The 21,104-nt window shown below is 36.1% G+C and overlaps 1 protein-coding gene across 1 annotated transcript in view; it reads right to left on the bottom strand.

The window, feature by feature from the left end:
- The window catches only part of DMD (dystrophin), a 1,970,015-nt gene that overhangs the window by 1,143,124 nt on the left and 805,787 nt on the right, over nucleotides 1–21,104 (bottom strand). The window contains exon 43 of the mRNA XM_059385278.1: nucleotides 12,601–12,773. Coding sequence (XP_059241261.1) covers nucleotides 12,601–12,773 — 173 coding nt within the window. The remainder of the gene's footprint in view (nucleotides 1–12,600; nucleotides 12,774–21,104) is intronic.

Genomic DNA, 21,104 nt, shown 5'->3' with positions numbered 1-21,104 from the left:
AAATATATGTTTATAAAAAATAAAAAATTAAAAAAAAAAAAAAAATTGCGGTCATCTTTCTTCCCAATAAATGAAGGATTTTCATTTATCTTATTTTCTTCTTCACTTATCTTATTTGCACTTATCTTATTTTCTGTGTTCTTAAAACTTAAAATACTTCCAGCCTTGTTCATATCTCCCTGAAACTTTCTTCTTTTTACATTTCAAGAGTTTTGCTCTTTCTTTTTCTGTCATCTAGTCAAGTCTTCTAGATCTCTAATCATTCTCATTACTCTTCACGTTACCACTCATAAACCAAATGATTTTCATATGGCAAAGAATTCTGATCATGAAGTAAAATTAACTAATGAGTAAAATTTGTCTTCATTCATCTCTAGTGAGAACAAATTTATTCTTGGCTTCTCTAAAGACATCCAAAGAATTGTGTTTTTGATCTTCAGGACTTTAACTTTGAAAATGTCAGAGTGAGCAAAGAACATCTAACCAACACTGTGAACGTAGTCTGCTTATCCAAACAAGGAATAAAAGCCTTCAAGAAATCTGCAACCATAAAAAAGTAAGCATGATTTTAATTTGTCCTTTGATGCTCGAAACTATAGTGTCAGATAATTTGCAGAAGACTTGGAATAAACTGGGAATACAACTAAAATTTTCCAGAATTAACTTAAAAAAAAAAAAGAATTTATTTATTGGTGATAGAAAATCCAAATCTTTCATGCCATTCAGGAATCTGACTTAAGCAGGCCTGTGTCTCTGACCTTTAATTTTTAGTTCTAACGGTGTCTCTAACTGGTATGAATACCACTTAAAAAAAAAAAAAACTAAGTCCTTATTAAAGTCTTAGCATAAGACTCAATAATTCAAATACCTAACCACAGTTAGAAATGACAAAGGTAATGACAAATGGCAAAGGTTAACATCACTAGAAGAGCAAACAAACAACAACAACAACAACAAAAACAAGCCAATAAGCAGAAAAGAGAACAGCTGGGTAAGGAAGTATAGTGGGCCTGATTAAATGGAATAAGACCACCCCTCCATAGTGTAGCCTGGCCTATATCCAACAGCCATTGTTAACTATACTTCTTAGCCTGAGGACTTTCTTTGAAGCAGAGAACACACTACACTTAAAAGCAGGACACAATGAGCAGCTCTTAAAAATGACTAATAAGAACTGGAGTATAAACATCACAGTTCACATGCATGCCTTTTGCTTAAAGTGACTGAGACGTACCTGTCTCATACCTTTGCAGCCTTTCTCCATAGAATTAAGTTCCAGTCCCCCACCGTAGTGACTGGCTAGCTAATATTTCACAGAAGCTACTTTCCCTTCCATTGCTTACCACCACACTACTGCACCACAGCTTCCAGAATCACCTCCTGAATAAACAACCTGAACTCAAATCTTTGTCTCAGGATTTGCTTTAGAAGCAACCCAAACCAACACTCATAATCTCAAATTTTTTATTAACACCAAAATCAATCCTTAGCCATGGCTACTCTGACCTCATAGATGGCATTAAGAAAAAAAAATACTTAACTGAACTGGAAAATTAATTCATGCTTTTTTAAAAAAAATGTAGCCTGTATGCTTTTTAAGACAGTGTAAGTCTAACAGGATATACAGCGACCTAGTAGAAGGAAAGAGAGAATATTCAACAACTCATTAAACACCAACTAATGTTATGATTCAAAGAATAGGTCTTTAAGAAATTTGAATTCTAATGTAATTAAAAATAATTTCCAATCATTGGATTCTATCTAAGTATACAAAAACTAGTTATTACCAGAAGGGTGTATCTAATAACAAATAGACTTTTATTTTTCTTATAATATTAAGCCTCTGAAATATAAATTTGATAGAGTCCATTCCATGCAATTTAGCTCTGTGGATTTTTCTTTTATTTGTGAGGAAAGGATTTCCCTTTTAGAAATTTTGGCTTGGATTACAAAATGCTTTATTATGTGCATTGCAAACCTACTTATTTACCACAGCTAGACAGAGACTCCTTCTTACTTTGTCATGCAGCTGCTTGTTTTTAAACAAATTTTGCCAAGAGACATAAACCAGATGGCCTTCTTCAAGGGTATACTGTGAGCCGTGATAGTCAGCTTATGGTAGTTTCAAGCAGCAGACAGCTGGGTATGGAAAGTCATGATGCTATTTGGAAATCCAACTTCCAAGTGTGCTGAAGCACAAGGAGACGCTCAAGTTGGTAAATAAAACTGTGATTCCAAGTTTGTTTCAATATTCTATTTTTTCAAGGGTCTTTAAATTTCTGCTTCATAATATTAAAAGAGGGTTTTTTTGTTGTTTTGTTTTGTTTGCAAAATAAAAGTTACCCGAACTATTGTATTAGAGATGAAACCTGTCAAAAAAGTGAATTCAGGGTGGAATCAACAAGTTGGGTATTCTCAGAAAATTGTATGCACACCATCAAAAATGCTTAACGGATGCTATAATAATCTACTAGAGTAGTGCAATATTTTAAATTGTTATTCCTAACTCTATTCTGTAGTAGAATTATGTACCATCACTCTTGGAATGGCTTCATGGTAAGCAGTGTTTATTCCTCTACTAGAATTTGGGCTTGCCTTGTAACTTGCTTTGACATTGGAAGTAAATGGAAGAGATAGCGTGTCAGTTCCAACTCAAGGTCTTTAAAGCATCACATGTTTCCACTTGCCCTTCTGAGAGTTCTAAAATCTGACATGGAAGAATATGCCCCAAGTATCTACTGCCCTTCCAGCCTGGACCCAGAATGAAATAAATAGGTCAGATGTATTCATTCAATCTATAGTCCCAAAGACTGAAGTAGAGTTGACTCAAAGTAGACAGGAACATGAGAATAATGATTTATTGTTAATTCCAGGTATGTTTGTTAGACACAATTATTGCAACAGCAACTGACCAATACTGGAAAACTTTAGTAAGGGCCCAGTGGACAGTTACCTTGGGTCACTCTTACGTTACTGGGAGATAGGGAGAAAGGTATAAGACAAATGTGAAGTTGCATCTATGTCCTAATTATGGTGCTACTACTTTATGCGAGGTACCCATAAAAATTATATCTCTGATTACCTCAGAATTACTTTAAAACAAAGGGCATGAAATAACAATCCTTAGTTTTTAGCATTATCTTTGAATATTAGGGAAAGACAAATAGAAAGAAAGAAAAAAAGAGAAGAAGAAATGCAAGAGAAACTACGCAGACAAAATCCACTATATCTATATCTATATCTTAAATTTACTCAAATATAAAAATTATTAAAATATAAGAATTTGAAAATGCCTATCTAAACTGTCGTTTATTTTTCTAAGTATCTAACCATTTTGGGAAACCACAAAGAAATTGAAAATGTTTGTTTCAAACAGAAATCTCTCAAACACCACATTTTTAGCTTGTAATGGGCAGCTTTCCCTTGAGAAAACTGATATTTTCAAGAGGAATTTGAGACTGTCCATGGATAAACTAAAAACTAATAAGAAAATAATTCTTGTGAAAATTGCCTTACAGGCAAGAATTTGCAATTGTCACAGAGTAAGCAGATTTTTTAAGGCATCAGAATTTTATAATGGTAACAAATACCCACCACACACACACACACACACACACACACACACACATACACACACACACACCCATAACTTACAAGCAAGTAAGTCAAAAAACAAAAAGTTTTTTGTCTTCTACCAGGAAGTTATGTTGACTTTAGTGGCTCACAGGTATATTTTTCCTTATGAGAGACTGTTTACTTTTCTCACATACCATAAAGAACATATCAAGACTTCATATTAATCATATATTGCTATATCCATACTTCAAAGTCATAATTCAGTATTATTATGGAAAATTGAAAGTAAATATGAGGAAAATTACACTACATAAATATTTGGTTGAATGAACTATAATAGGAATGAAGTTCTTGTTAACCAAAGAAACAAGAACCTTATTTTGAGTAAGCAGTCTGTCATTCACATGTCAGGTCTCCTCAATTAAAAAAAGAAAATAATGTATTGAAGAGCTACCATAAAATTATACTGTGTTTAGCTTAGGGGTGACAGGAAGTGTATGGCATAGTTTCTGCTGCTCTATAGTAACAAAAACTCTGTTGGATGGTACAGAGTTGCACACAGTGATGTAAGACTTTTAAATTCATGGTAAGCACCAATAAGGAAACTATATAAACAGAGAATTCTAGGAACACAGAGGCTGGAATAATTGATACCAGCAAAGTTTTCCAAATGGTAGCATTTGCACTGGGTCCTGAATAATGAGTAGGACTTTGCCAAAAACAAGTTTTAGCGTTCCTCAATCACTTCAGAAGATCCTTTACCACTTGGTTTTGTCAAGCATCTTATAGAATCACAATCTATTTCTCTACAGATAATGAATATGAAGATACTACCTTCAAAATACTAAACATCTCTTTAAAGCACCGTGGTTTCAGAGACAAGGGCTTTAAATAGTTTTTATATGTATCCCTCTTACTGCTACTGAAGAATGACCTCTGGAAGAAAACATAATCGATAAGCACAAGAAATACAAGAAATCCTATGTGAAATGTATAAAAGACAAGGAATGCAACAGAAGAGAGTTCATAACTTGAGTCAAAAAAGAGGCTCTGGCATATTCTTTCTATGGATACTTGAGACCATGATTTATTCCCTCTAAATCTCAAGTGCCTCATCTGTAAAAGAAGTTCTCCTGATGATACAATCTTATATATAAAACATTGAATGCATGCCTGGCACATAGGTGTGGCTAAAAAAAAGTCTTTAATCTTAGACAAGGCTCATCTCATATGCTCAGAAAAGGAGATGTACTAAAGTTTCAGTTCACTGTCATAATTTCTGCTTTAGTCTTAGATACTTATTTTTTAGTGGTCATTCTTGGTGTTAGTAATCTAAACTGCTATAATCTATGAATAACCCAACTATAGTCAAAGTCATGGAATATATACTCCAGGAGCACTATGGCAACAAACTTATGCATCTCTCTCCTTGGCTAAGCCATGGCTTTGTTGGAAAAGAGGGGAAAAGTCAGACAAAAATTGATTAATGAGAAAATGTTTTGGGAACATGGAGGGATAGAACAAGCAGGTATTGACAATTATGTAAAACTTCTATGTTTATGTTAGCAGAATTCAGGAAGCCAAAGTGAGATATTACCAAAATCAGAGTTCATAAAATGATAAAAGAGTAGGGGAAGGAGATAACTCTAGACTTAACCACCCATTTTACATATTTCTTAGGGCTGCTTAAAAAAACAAAACAAAATCGACTTCTGCAAAAACTGTTGAAGAGATTGTTAGTTCTCTTCAAATATTCATTTTCCTGCTTTTCTATAAGAGTACACTTTTTTGGCAGAACACATAGCACTCAGGAATAAATGTAACATTTCCCAGCATCCCTTGCAGCTTGGGTGTGGTCGTGTGACTGACTTCTGGTCAATGGTATATAACCAAAATGTTGTAGCTCCCAAGACCCTTGATTAATAGACAATTAGTATGTACACTTTGCCACTCTTTCCCCCTTCTCCCATCTTCCTTCTTGGAATGTATAAGTGGTGGGAACCCCATCTTACAACCTGTGAAGGAGAGCCCACCACGTGAGGATAGCTGAGCAGAAATAAGGAATGAGCAGAGCCATTATACCTGCCTTGACTTCATAATCCTACATTTTTTTTAAACATTTTATTTATCTATTTGACAGAGAGAAATCACAAGTAGATGGAGAGGCAGGCAGAGAGAGAGAGAGGGAAGCAGGCTCCCTGCTGAGCAGAGAGCCCGATGCGGGACTCGATCCCAGGACCCTGAGATCATGACCTGAGCTGAAGGCAGCGGCTTAACCCACTGAGCCACCCAGATGCCCCATAATCCTACATTTTTAAGGAGAAAAAAATGCTTCTATCTTAGTGAAGCCAAAACAAACTCTAATTGATAAAGAGACTTTCTGGAAAGATTATATTTAGCACAGTTTTGCTTTCCTCCAAAATTTGTCCATTCCATTTAGAAGGGAAAAAATGTATATTTAGAGAAGGGAAATGTGTGATATAATAAAACCAAGAAACACACAACAAGTAAAGTTAAATAGTGGCCTTATTTCCAAAATGAGGCTAGTCCCATAGTCATAAAATTGGTTTCTATATTAGAACCCTTTCCTTTTGACAGTAATGAAAATACAAGTTTATTTAAATAACAAAGAAGCCAACTACAGCCCCTGTACACTGAAGAAATAGAATCATCTATGGGGAGGAATGGAAATGTGTGTATACAGCTATCCCAGAAAACAAAAATGTTCAATTACTTTGAGAAAAAGATTCAGGATATTGATCTTTGGTTAGCTCTAAGATTATATGAATTTTATATCTAGTCAATTTCTTATTTGAAGCAAGTTTTAAACTAACCTTGATGTGAACTGTAAAGATTTATAAGAATCTGAAAATGTTGAAGATATAAGGCAAATGATCCTGTATGAAATGACTATTATAAAAAGCAAATCACTCTGCAACTCTGGAGTGCTTTGAAATAGCAATAGGAACATACAGAAGAGAAGCTGATAGGTAGAAACAGACTTATATTTAATGCATTTCAAAAAGCCCTTTCCTTAAATAATTACAACAGATCTCTTCCATTCTATTCCTTTGCCAACCGTTGCCAACAAAGAAGATTTCAGAAGAGGTTATAAGTAAGCAAGGGAACATTATACTGTATGTTAACTAACTAGAATTTAAAGAAAAGCTTAAAAAAATCTACAATCAAGGACTAGTTTAGGTATCTAATTCAAATGGTACACAATACTGAATGATTCATGTTTTAAACAGAGTTTCAAAATAACAGTTATGAGATAAGGGTATAGTTTGTTGATAATTAGTTTGTTTTAATGAGACTGGTAAGTAGGAATGCATGGACATTAAATACCTCTGAACACCAACTATACAGGATTAATCCTTTGTGGCTTAAAGTTTGTCTCTGGTGGTAAAACCTCCATGTAACTGGCATCAGCAGTCAAATCATATACTTCATTTCAGGCTGTGGGGTGCAAACAAAACCTCCTCTATTTGGCTTGCAATTGCCCTCTTGGTGCTATGCAAAGTGCAACAACTGGACAGTGAAAGATATTAACAATATGTAGGGATTGGTTTAAACTCTACAGAGCCCAGGAAGAAATATATACACTCAAACAGAGCAGAATAAAAGAGAAGGTGATACTCAGGAGGCTTAGCCCCTAAACTAAAATACACAAGAGAGAACAAAGGGCAGAGGAGACAGTGTAGAGGTGAAGTGTGCTGGATGCTGACTTACATAAAATGATAAGGCAGGAAGAAAGCTGCCTTTCTTAAAGTTCTGATGATCTATTTCTGGCATATATGAAATGTCAGTGCTGTCAAATTATAGTTTCATCATCATCATTATCTTCAAAGAGTATTTATTAATCACAGTGCTATACTGGGCATTGTACAGGCAAGCAAAATTGACATGATTTTTGATATCCAGGACCTAATAAAATAAATCAGAAAAATTGATGTAGACAAAGCAGATAGCAAACAAGATACTTAACTTGGAAAAGCTTGAAGGTTAACAGTAAACTTTAAAATATTTTAAAAATATTTCTAAAATGCTTAGGTAAATTGGTGAATATGCCTGTGTATCTATGAATAGGAATATTTTCTGATACATATGGAAAGATAAATAATGTGTTATTGTCTTTACATAGATAACTAAGTTTTAAAAATGAATTCTATCAAATCAATGATTTAATAAATAAGGATTTTCTTTTAAAAAGATCTTGATGTGAAGAACCAAAACAGAAGCCTTCTCCATACATCATGGCCCACAGTAGAAAAAAAGTGGGCCAAAAATAGAAAATTTTACTTCTTCAATTTAACACATCTTTGTCTGTATCAGTCCCATGAATGAATGCATGAGAATTCTTTCCCTGGTCCATACAACATTGATTCTGGAATAAGATACAAAAAGACTTTCCCATGTTTAGGTTTTTTTTTTTTTTTTTTTTTTAATTTAAGCTCTCCTTAATTCTCCCAAGTTCAAAAACTACCAGTAGAATCATGTATTAGTATGTATACTTATACCTGGCGGGAGAAGGGGAATATGAAAATCCAATCTTGCATGAAAATCTTTACCTTTAGTAGAGACTAATTCTAAGGCTGCAGTGTTAATCTTCCCTGAGTGGTCAGGATCCTGCATGTGCTTATCATGTATCTTCCCAACTACATAAGGCTCTGTGACAAATAGAAGAGGCTGCTAATGCTGCAATAGCTGAATGTCTCATTTAGGAACAAACAATTCTGGAAAAGCTCCCAGAATATGCATCTGTCCCTCTAGCTTCCACTTTAGAGGATAAAATTGTATGGTGGTGACATGAAGATTAGTATATTATTCTTTCCCTCTGTGAGGAGTATGGGGTTATTTCCCTCACCTTGACATGAGAGAAAAATATTTACTGAATGTCTCAGTAGAAAAATCACAAGTGAGAGAAAATGCTTATGAGAAACTTGCATTAGGAGTGGGCTTGCAGAATTACATGCTCATTCCCTAGAGTCTGAATACAGAGATGATTAAGGCACTTTCTCTTCAAATCAGATTTCTTTGGTTTCTATTCCTGTTTTCTCCCCTTTCATTTCTTTCATTGTCTCATTTTCCTTCATGCAGTACAAATGGCAGCAAGAATCTGTGAGTGCTTTAGTTTTCTGGACTTGGCACTAAGGGAATTAAACAAAGGAGAAATCCCTGGGGAAGCATCTTCCTGCTCTCTATCCCCCAGCATCCTATCAACATGTGGCCCTGTGGTCCCAGCATGATGGTGGTAACATTGGAAAATCTTTCTCTAGAGCAGTAGTGCCCACATACTTATCTGAGAGTAGGTACTGGTCAATTAGAAAATGTTCAGAGTCCATGGTGTAATGCCAAAAGCACAACAACGTAACATGCTCTTCTGTAAGATACACTTTTTTTTTTTTTTTAAATTTTGAGGTGAGGTCCTTCTTGTACTTAAAAAAAGAATTTATGTATTATTTAAAAAATTTAAGTGTAAATTCATTCAAGTATAGTATATACAGAGAAAAGAGTACAAATCACAAGTGCATAATTACATAAACTATCTTAACAGAAATATATCAATGCTAACAACATCCAGATCAAAATATCTGCTCTTGTTAATCACTACTCTTCATAAAGGTAACAACTATATCTGACTGTTAACTCCCCAATATGCCCGTTTTTGAGTTTTTTATAAATGGACTCGCAAAATATGTATTTTCTTCGCATCTGGCTTCTTGTCTGTAGCACTATCCTCTTATTTCTTATCTTCTGAAATATCACTGGTACTGGCATTTGATTTTTTTTAATGTCCTCACCCTTTTTTCCCCATTTTATGACACTTCATTTTGATCTAAAAATTCACTATTGTAAGAATCACTACTCTTACTCTCATGTCCTCTTTACATCAGATCTAAAGCTCAGAATCACCTTGAATTTAACTACTTGTGTGTATGGGTGAGCCATCCCAAAGTATCTGACTAAATGGGATTCCAAAAAGGAATAGTGATTTTTAAAAAAAATCACTTACTTGATGTCAGATAAGAACTGTGTTGCTACACAATAATGCCATCTTATGGCTGTACAGCAATGTGTAGTCTAGAAACTGCTTTCATTTTTATTATCTCATTTGTACTGTGCTATCCTCTTAGGCTTGGGGAGTAATTTCCTGAAAATGGTGCAAATTCATTAACCATTTAAGGAATAGTAAAGCTGGTGTCAGAAAGAAAGTGAAGGGTGCCTGGGTGGCTCAGTGGGTTAAGCCGCTGCCTTTGGCTCAGGTCATGATCTCAGGGTCCTGGGATCAAGCCCTGCATTTGACTTTCTGCTCAGCAGGGAGTTGCTTCCTCCTCTCTCTCTCTGTCTGCCTCTCTGCTTACTTGTGATCTCTGTCTGTCAAATAAATAAAATCTTTAAAAAAAGAAAGTAAGTAAAGACAACAGAGTATCTGGCACTCCTTAAATGTTTGTTGAAAGAAAGAATGGAGTATGTTTCTCTAATACTAGGTGGATCTTAGGTTAATTATCTCTTTATGTTCACATGTTTTCTGCAGGTATCTTTTGAAAGCAGTGAGTACCCACCAAGAATTAGATAACAACAGAATTTAGCAGCAATGTTAATTTCCCCAAAACTTAAATATTTATTTTACATATTTGTGTATCTATCCATATACATGGATCAGTACATAGATACACAGGATTCATGAATTAAATATTCATTGTGTTTACTGTTTGTGTTCCCACAGGGAAAAAAATCCACTTTTGTATTTTGGAGATTCGCAACTTTACTAAGACAAGACACATGTTGAAATTCTATTTGCGGGAAGACAAGGTATGAACGCAAGTCTTTTAGATAATGAGTGAGCAGTCACAGATAAGACTGGCTTTTAATTATTTACTTGCCCTCACCTAAAAAGTAATGTCTATTTTACTTTATGACATTTAATAAAAGTTTTGCCATTATAGCATTCATGAATTTGGTGATTAATGATGGTCCCAGAACCTATGCCTTATGAATATCAAGAGTCTAATGCATTTTCTCATATTTGTAACTTATTGTGAGTATACACTACTCAAACCTATTAGAGCTAAATATTTTGGTGAAATGGAAATATGCAGATGTGCTATTTAATATGTATTTGGGTAAGTCATTTAATATCTTTGTAATATAGTGTCCTCTGTAAAACAATGAAGTAGGATAAAACCACTAAGGTCATTTCTAGCTGTAAACATTTCTTTATTATTAATCATCAAATATCAACAATAGTTTGGCTTATTTTTCAACAAGTAGTCACTCTTCTTCCCTTTCCACTGTAGAAAGAGACTATTTTGCCCCTCTCTTGATGTCAGGCTTTCTCTGGCCAGTGGAATGGGAGTGAATTTAATGTGGGCCCAGGCCAGAAGTGGCCCGTAATATAAGCACAGGTCCACAAAGGAGTTTTACATCTGGTCCATGGTCTGGAGATCTGTCATGAGAAGAGAATGCCACTGACCCTGCATTTTAGGCTCAGGAGAAAGAGACAGAACAGACCTTAACCTGACGCATATCTCAGAGCCTGCCTCAGCTATCCTACAGTTTGAAACAGCTGCCCATGAGCCCAGCCTTAGTCAGCCAAACCAAAGGCAACTAAAAGACCCATGACCATGAAAATAAATCCTTTTTGTTTTATGTCACTGGGTTCTAGAGTACAGCTTTATATACCAACATATTATGGTAATGGCTGAGTAATACATGGTCATACATGAATCATATATGAAAACAATAGCAATATAGCCATTCTTACTGTCTCAAAGGTGTTTTGGTAGAACAGACTTTGGAGAAGTTGTAGGACAGGCGGGGACTGAAAAGTCATGAGACTGAACAAAAGGACAATGGTCATGTGAAGGCCTTAAATGTCCAATAAAGGAATCTGGACTTAATTCTCAGGAGAATGAAATAATGGTACTAAAGTTCTTAGACCTTAGAAAAACAACCCTGGATGAAAGATAATTGGGAACAAAATGGGGATGATTATTAGAATTAATGGAGATTTCTGCTGTAAGTATCAGTTTAGAAACCTACTGTAGTAAATAAAGAACTAAAGTAGAAGTAAGGATATTTAGAAATGGACAGATAAGACAGTTAAGAGGGACGTCCCCTGGAATTATTAAAAATGGTTTTCTTTGAGAATAATAAAGAACACTGTCAATCTTTAGAACTATAATCATTAAAACAGATTGTTTTGAATCATTAGAACTCCATTACTTTTAACCTAAAATAGGAAAAGAAAACAACATTCTACCTTCTTGTCGTGTGAGGCTAAAGAATATGTGAATTTTTGAAAATGTGGTTACAAGCTATGTATGTTAATTGAGGCAAGCCCTAAAAAATTATTTTAAATCAACAAATTACTCATAGCAAAAATAGTTGAGGGACTGCAATATGTTATATATCACCTTCAAAATAGAACTGGTAATCTAAAACAAAATAGAACTGGTAAGTGTAAATCAACTTTTTGCTGATAGCTTATATTTCAAACATATTAATCTAAATATCAATTTGCTATAAATATATAGGACACAGATCTGGCCAAAGATATGCATTTTATACTGTACAGTTGTTTAAGCCTCCTCAATTAAATGACAAAACCTTCAAAATACAACTGATAAGTGAAAATCAACTTTCCACTGATAGTTTATATTTCAAACATATTAATCTAAATATCAGTTTGCTATAAATATATAGGACACAGATTTGACCAAAGATATGTACAGTTGTTTGAGCCACCTCAATAAATGACAAAACCTATTTGACATTACATGAAATTTTAGAATATAGTGTGCCCCAACATAATGCTAACCCCAGTACAGAATAATTTCTAGAATTCCGATTATTAGTCTATTCACCATTATTGATTCTCACTTCACTTACCTTTTCCCAATGATAATAACACTTCTTCCTTTCTTCGTCCCTACCTTTCCATGGAGAACACTGAAATGAACTTCAGAGTTTTCTCTGAAAACAGGTATAGTAATTTAGGAAAATAAAAGTGTTACCTACCCTTGTCGGGCCTTGTATATTTTGTTAACTCTTTCCCATTGGACATCGAGCCGTGAGAGAGCTTCCTGGAGCTTTGCCCTTTCTGCTGGGGTGGCACTGTGCAATGCTGCTGTCTTCTTATTGTGTATGATGTCAATCCGACCTGAGATTTGTTGCAAGTTGTCTTTTATGTTCTGTGATATAGAAAATTTGAAATACATCAGAAATGTATCAGCTGTCTATGAAAAGAGATAAAAGAAAATTTATAAACCTCAGAAATAAAATAGCCTTGTAATTCTTTTTTTTGTATTTCAAGTTTTTATTTAAATTCTAGTGAGTTAACATATTATATAATATTCACTTTAGGGGTAGAATTTAGAGAATCTTCAGTTGTATGTAAAACCTAGTGCTTACCACAGCAAGTGCCCTCCTTAATCCTCATCTCCTCATTTAACTCACCCACACCACCCCTCTAGCAACCCTGTTGTTGTCTATAGTTCAGAGTCTCTCTTATGGTTTGCCTCCCTCTCCCTTTTATACTTTCCCTTATATTCATCTGTTTTGTTTCTTCCACATATGAGTAAAACTATATGGTATTTGTCTTTCAATACTGACTTATTTCACTTGGCATAATACCCTCCAGCTCCATCGATATCATTGCAAATGGCAATATTTCATTCTTTCTTATGGCTGAGTAGTATTCCATTGTGTGAGAGAAAGAGTATATGAGTAAACATGTATATATATAATGGGCTCTGGAGTACACCATATATATGTATGGTATTTTTTATACCATATATGTATATACATGTACACACACACACACACACACACACACACATACTACCTCTTCTTTATCCATTCATCAGTTGATGGACATTTGGCATTTGGGCTGTTTCCATAATTTGGCTATTATAGATCAACCCTTCAATTCATCTTCTTCGTTTTTTTTTATGTTATGTTAGTTGCCATAGAATACACCATTAGTTTTTGATGTAGTGTTCCATGATTCATTGTTTGTGTCTAACACATAGTGCTCCATGTAATACATGCCCTCCTTAATACCCATTACCAGGCTCACCCATTCCTCAACCCCCTCCCCTCTGAAACCCTCAGTTTGTTTCGTGGAGTCCATAGTCCCTCATGGTTCATCTCTCCCTCCAATTTTCCCCTTCATTTTCCCCTTCCTTCTTTTAATGTCCTCCATGTTATTCCTTATGTTCCACAAGTGAAACCATGTGATACTTGACTCTCTCTGCTTGACTTATTTCACTCAGCATAATCTCTTCTAGTCCCATCCACGTTGATGCAAAAGTTGGGTATTCACCTTTTCTGATGACTGAATAATATTCCATTGTATATGAGGACCACATCTTCTTTATCCTTCAGGCTGTTGAAGGGCATCTTGGGTCTTTCCACAGTTTGGCTATTGTGGACACTGTTGCTATGAATGTTGGGGTTCATGTGGCCCTTCTTTTCACTACATCTGTATCTTTGAAGTAAATACCCAGTGGTGCAATTGCTTGGGCATAAGGCAGCTCTATTTTTAATTTTTTGAGAAACTGCCACACTGTTTTCTAAAGTGGCTGTATCAACCCGCATTCCCACCAAGAATGTAAGAGGGTTCCTATTTCTCCACAGCATCTCCAACATTTGTTGTTACTTGTCTTGTCAATTTTTGCCATTCTAACTGGTGTAAGGTGGTATCCCAATATGGTTTTGATTTCAATTTCCCTGATGGATAAAAATGATATTTTTTCATGTGTAGGTTAGCCATTTGTATGTCTTCTCTGAAGAAGTGTCTGTTCATGTCTTCTGCCCATTTTTTGACCTGATTATTTGTTTTCTGAGTATTGAGTTTGAGAATTTCTTTATAGAACTTGGATATCAGCCCATTATACACTACAGTCCTGCAATTCTTAATTACTGACTTATTAAAATCATCATCACTGAATTCCAGTGATTTCAACATGTTCAGTTTCATTGGTTAATTCACAGTCCTCATCAAAATGTGATATATAACTCCCTCCATCTTAACACTCTATCTTCATTTGGCTTCTGTAACCTGAACTCTGCCTGGTTTTTCTTCCACCTTCTTGTCCACTGCTTCCCTGGTCATTACAGTTTACAGTTCTCCATACAAGAGCCAAAAAGATTTTTTTCAAAACATAAATCGGTCATATTCCTACTCTGATCAAAATCCTCCAATGGCTCCTCATCAAGGTCATCATCTTTACCATGGCCTATTAAGTTCTAAATGACTTGGCTGTACGTTGGTTGTATGCTGTCTACCTTTCTGATCTTACTTTTCTTAGTCTCCTCTGAGTCTTGAATGTTTCAGCCTCATTAACCTTTTTGTGTTTCTCAAGAATGCCAAGCATTCTCTTGCTTCCAGGTTTCTCCTGTACTTGCTGTTCTCTCTGCCAAAAATATTCTTTCACTCCAAGACATTTATATGACTAGTACTCTCACTTCTTTCTCATCTAAGAAGAGCCCTCTCTACCACTCTATTTTAAATAGAAGGACTAACAATTTTGTATTCCCTGTACTCTTCATTTTTCTTCCTGACATTTATGACTAACATTAAATTATATATCTACCAGTCTTTCTACACTACTAGACTAGACCCTATAAGTATAGGAAATGTTGTCTGTCTAAATTTCTACTGGGTTCTCAGAACTTAAACTTATTCATGGCACATGGTAAGTTACTCAACGTATTTTGTTGAATAAATGAAGAAACTACTGTATCCTATAAGTTAATTCAAAAATTTTCATCTGTATTATATTTAAGGGAAAAAAAAACTAAAAAAACCCCACACAAGTTCATTATGCAATACACATCTTTAATAATATTGATTTTTTTAAAAAATGCTAAAAAGTATATATTTGGTTAGTCTTACTAGTATGAATTTGATTATTTTGCTCATCTGAATTGTTATAGACATGTCAATTGAGCAAACATTTTTGAATTCTACCATATACCAGGATCAATACAAAAGAAGCAAAGGTATGTGAAGCACAGTTTTATTTGTTTGTTTTTAAGAAGTTTGAAATGGACCTTATTGTGGTAGATAGAGAGGGTGTGGTTTGGAGAAATGAAGGAAGAAATAATACTGTAGAAGCCCCAGCTAGATGACAAGAAGGAATTTGATGAGCATTCTAGTCTATTCTTTTATGGAAGTTCAAAGAAGGACTGAATCATATACCATATTTGGTCATACATTGAGGAAAGAACTCATTGAAGGAAGTGCAATTTGGAGTGTACATAGCTGAGTAGTTAAAGTGAAAAGGGCATTATGCTTACTAGGTAACACATATGCAAAGAAAGGGAAGATGAAAAGTCATATTTGGCTGACTTTTTGGAAATGTAGAGGATTAGAAGAAGATGGGTCAGGAAACAGAGGCTAGAGATGTTTAATAATGTGCTTTAGAGATTCTGAATGCAAGTCAGTACCCCATGGGAAGCCATGATTCATCTAGTAATTGTGATGGAAAATTTCAAATATATACAAAAGCAAGAAAGGAGTACAAATAATCCCCCTGGAACCTACTGTCTAGACACATAGACCTGAGGAACAGAGCAGAGAGCCCAGATATGGACCCTCAACTTTATGGTCAACTAATCCTTGACAAATCAGGAAAAAAATATACAGTGGAAAAAACACTCTCTTCAATAAATGGTGCTGGGAAAATTGGGAAGCTATGTGTAGAAGAACATTCTCTTACACCATACACAAAGATAAATTTAAAATGGATAAAAGACCTCAATGTGAGGCAGAAATCCATCAGAATCCTAGAGGACAACACAGGCAGTAACCTCTTTGACATTGGCCACAGCAACTTCTTTCAAGATATGTCTCCAAAGGCAAAGGAAACAAAAGAGAAAATGATCTTTTAGGACTTCATCAAGATCAAAATCTTCTGCACAGCAAAGGAAACTGTCAGCAAAACAAAGAGGCAACCCATGGAATGGGAGATGATACTCGCAAACGACAGTACAGACAAAAGGCTGATATCCAAGATATATAAAGGACTCCTCAAACTCAACACACACAAAACAGATACTCACATCAAAAAATGGGAAGAAGCCATGAACATACACTTCTCCAATGAAAACATACAAATGGCTAACAAACAAATGAATAAATGTTTATCATCACTAGCCATCAGGGAAATTCAAATCAAAACCATATTGAAATACCACCTTACGCTAGTTATAATGGCCAAAATTAACAGGACAGGAAACAACATGTGTTGAAGAGGATGTGGAGAAAGGGGAACCTTCTTACACTGTTGGTGGGAATGCAAGTTGGTAAAGCCACTTTGGAAAACACTGTGGCGATTCCTTAAGTAATTAAAAATAGAGCTTCCCTTTTAACCTGCAATTGCACTTACTGGGTATTTACCACTAAGATACAGATGTAGTGAAAAGAAGGGCCATCTGTACCCCAATGTTCATAGCAGCAATTGCCAGAGTTGCCAAACTGTGGAAAGAACCAAGATGCCCTTCAATGGACAAATGGATAAAGAAGATATGGTCCATATATACAATGGAGTATTATGCCTCCATCAGAAAGGATGAATACCCAACTTTTCTATCAACATGGACAGGACTGGAAGAGACTATGCTGAGTGAAACAAGTCAAGCAGAGAGAGTCAACTATATGGTTTCACTTACTTGTGGAGCATAAGGAATAACATGGAAGACATGGGGAGATGGACAGGAGAAGGAAGTTGGGGGAAATTGGAGGGGGAGATGAACCATGAGAGACTGTGGACTCTGAGGAACTAACTGAGGATTTTGAAGGAGAGAGGGGTGGGAAGTTGGGTGAGCCTGGTGGTGGTATTATGGAGGGCACGTATTGCATGGAGCACTGGGTGTGGTGCATAAATAATGAATTCTGGAGCACTGAAAATAAATTATTTTTTTTTGAAACCATCAAGATAATTAAGTATCTTGTTGGTATTCACATTGGAGTTGGATTGAGAAAGTTGGTTAGGAAGAAAACTTGGCAGAAGTTTATGACTGTGTATTGAGTGAAGAAGAGGAAAGACTCAAATTATTCCCAAGCTTCTGGCCTGTGCACCTGGATGAATAGTAGTGTCATTGGGTAAAAGGATTTCAGATGGATAAACAGGTTCTCTGTGTGTAAGTGCTGAGTTCAGTTTTGCATATGATCATACTGAGAAGCCTTGGAGCATAGCCTGTAGATATCCAATAGGCAGCTGGCATCAGATTTTGCAGACTAATGAGACGGTGACTATTGTTGGGTCATACATCTTTTCACATTTCTTTTCCTTTATCCTTTTTCCTTTTTCCTTTTCTCTCTCTCTCTCTTCTTCCTTTTTTTTTTCTTTTTTAGAGAGAGAGAGGGAGAGTACATGGAAGTCAGGGGAAGGTAGGGGCAGAAGGAGAGAGAGAAAGAGATTCTTAAGCAGGCTTCACACCCAGTGTGGAGTCCAACATGGGGCTCAATCTCACAACCCTGAGATCATGACCTGGGCCCAAATCCAGAATCAGAGACTCAACTGCCTGAGCCACCCAGGTGCTCCTCTTTTTACATTTCTGCATGGTCTGAGCTTTCTAAGCAAAGAGCACCATCATCTGGGTTAAAGGATGACTGAATAGCAAACATACCTTAGTGTTCAGACTAGAGCAATGTACCAGAAAGACCTGGAAACACTTTTCCCATATCCATTTGCTTATGTGCCAATTTATAGTCTGAAGATAAGAGACCTAGACCTTTCCTCTCTCTGGACAGGTTTTTTACCCCCTTGACCAAAGGTCTCTGTTTCTGTTTCACTTTTTCTGTCAGATATCCCAGCTGCCTTGCATAAACTCTGTTATCCATAAATTTGGGGACTCTCTCCCTTGGTGTGAGTTCTGCATACATAGATAAATTCGCAGTTCTCTCAGCACTGCCCCATGGGGATTTGGGGCATGTGCACTAGTGCTAAGATGCTCTTGAGTAATTAATGATGTGTTCTCTGATCCATAGGTCTTGGGTTTCCATCAGAATAGATAAATATAATACAAAACCTTAATAAGTACCAATAAAAGGAAAGTTTTTTCCTACTTTCAAAAAAATTGGGGAGGATTTTAACCATGCGTGAGATGGAGACTAGACCAGATAGTGAGGGGCTGTTGCTGAGCCTATAGCTTCCTAGGAGGTAGTATTGAACAAACTCTACAAGTCACATAGAGCATCAGGAAGGAGGTTTGGGTCAGATCTTAGGAGGTTTTCCTGCATCATTCTAAGACTTCATGGCTGTGGTGCATGAAGACCTGACCTGGTGGAGGACGAAGCTGTAGAAGCAAGTAAGGATATAGAAAATATCAGTTGTAAGGGGTAAAAGTCAGTGCTTCTGTGAGGATCAAAAAAAAAAAAAAAAAAAAAAAAAAAAAGCATCTGTCTTCCCAGGTAGAGACTGGGTAAAACACTATGGTTATGGGTGATATGAATAATTTCAGAGAGAGAAAGAGACAGAGAGTGGGAGGAAAGGGGATTGTTTCTAAAATTCCAGGATGTTGTCTTCAAGTTTGTGTACACCTTACAATAGGGAGCCTTCATTATTTTTTTAAGCAACTCAATTTAAGCCTGTGGTAATAATATTTATCTGACAGGTCACGTATTACCATGTGAGGGGAAGGAGGGCACACCAACATAGAAATAAACCACAAGATTATTTATCTAGAGGAATAAGGGTTAAAATTATGTTCTACCAGTGTTACATACAGAATAGCTAATCACTGGAATAACACCCCGAGGTGTTATTTAATTGCACAAGAGGTGGTCAAGTTGCTCAGAGAAGTTTGTTAGAATAAAACAGTGAGAGGAATGGTTGCCTAAGGATGAGCCTCCATGGAAAAAAACAGCTGAGGAAGAAGATGAATATGCCTGAAGAGTAATTGTCATCAGACCTAGGAGGAGAGCCAGAAAAGCAAAGTATTTCAAAACGAAGAGAAGGAAGAGCATCAGGAAGGGGAGAGGGAACTGCCAACAAGCCAAGTGCAGCTGGGAACAGGAGTCAATAGGCAACTTGGCAATTCAGGAAGTCATTTGGGTGATCTTATCTGGAGCAATTCCACTATCTTCAAAGTGTGAAAAATCTGGACAGAGCAAACAGTCTTTCACTGTCATCCTCTTTCACTACAAAATTGAAAATGGCTTAGTACTACACTGCAGTTCACTTTATTTGACATAAAACACTTGTTACTGAGGAAAATTTTACTACTAATTAAAACAAAAACAATAATGCAACAGAAATTTTAAAAAGACAGAATGGATCTGGTATATGTTATCAATGCCCTAGAAGTCACTGTAATCAAACAGCCATTTCATATGCTTTCTTTTCTTTTATTCACCTGGCAAAATTGCATTACAATCTTCTGAGAGCTCTGAGCCTGCAGTGTTGGGTAGAATGGTTAGGGCTAGCCTGCTAGCTTGATTAGGTTGGGTGCTAGGAACAGGTACCAACGTGACTTCTTTGCTGTTTCTGTGAATTCGATTGACCTGGGCTGCTTGATTTCACTACCGCTCATGTCCTACTGATGTAAGTCATCGACTCCATTTTAGTGTGGCTGCCAGCCCAAGGGCAACAATCCAGAACTCTGACAATCCCTCCATTTGATACCAAAATCCAGGTGATAGACAGCCTGATTACTTAAATTTATGCTGAGGCAACCAGGCACATTTCCCTGTAAATTGGGAGCCCACCTACTTAAAATAAATAGCTGTGATGTCCAAGGTGGATAAAGGGCAAGAGAAGGGAAGGAGGATCTTCCCCATCAGAATAAAAGTCATCTGTTTCTGGTTTTGATGTGGGGCATGTTTATATGAGTGTGCACACACACATGCACACACATATGCACACACACACACACAATAGGTACATCCATTCTCACTTGAAGGATGTGAGCTTGCAAAACTTCCTGATTTTAATCCAAATCTCTGGAGAACTCCCAGTTCTCTAGAAAGTGGTAGAGTTTCTCAGAATTGAGTTATAAACAGTTTCAGCAATGCTGGGCAGCATGTTGCGAAGGCAGGAAAATTTTCTATCTTAAATGAGAAAAGCAAAAAGCAAAAACTGGGGCAGGGGATGTCACACTCCCTGGATATCTAGATAATAGCTCCTTGGTGTATTTTCAGAGAATGTTGTCAAAATTGGCTGGAGTCCAGGAAATCCTTTTTAAAGTCCCTACACATGCTCTTGTCCCTGAGGCACTGCACACAGAAAAATGGTACACGCACCAAAGAAAATTCTGTAGCAGTTTCCACAGTTTAAAGCCAAAGATGAGATCTTTTATAGCTTTTTACTCTTCTAGTTTGTCTAGAAATAAGTGATCTTTATAGCTTCTGACCCTCTAAAAATGAAATCATAGTCCCTGTAGTTGCTATGGTGATAAAAAAAAATTCCTAGGATCAGTATAGAATATATAATTTTCATTTCTATCCCTGAATAATTCCTTATAGTACCTGAAAACATGATAGCAAAATCACAAAGTAACCACTTTTTAGTTAT

Source organism: Mustela nigripes, chromosome X (assembly GCF_022355385.1).
Source record: "Mustela nigripes isolate SB6536 chromosome X, MUSNIG.SB6536, whole genome shotgun sequence".
Classification (NCBI taxonomy): domain Eukaryota; kingdom Metazoa; phylum Chordata; class Mammalia; order Carnivora; family Mustelidae; genus Mustela; species Mustela nigripes.
This window is presented reverse-complemented; position numbering and strand designations above follow the sequence as displayed.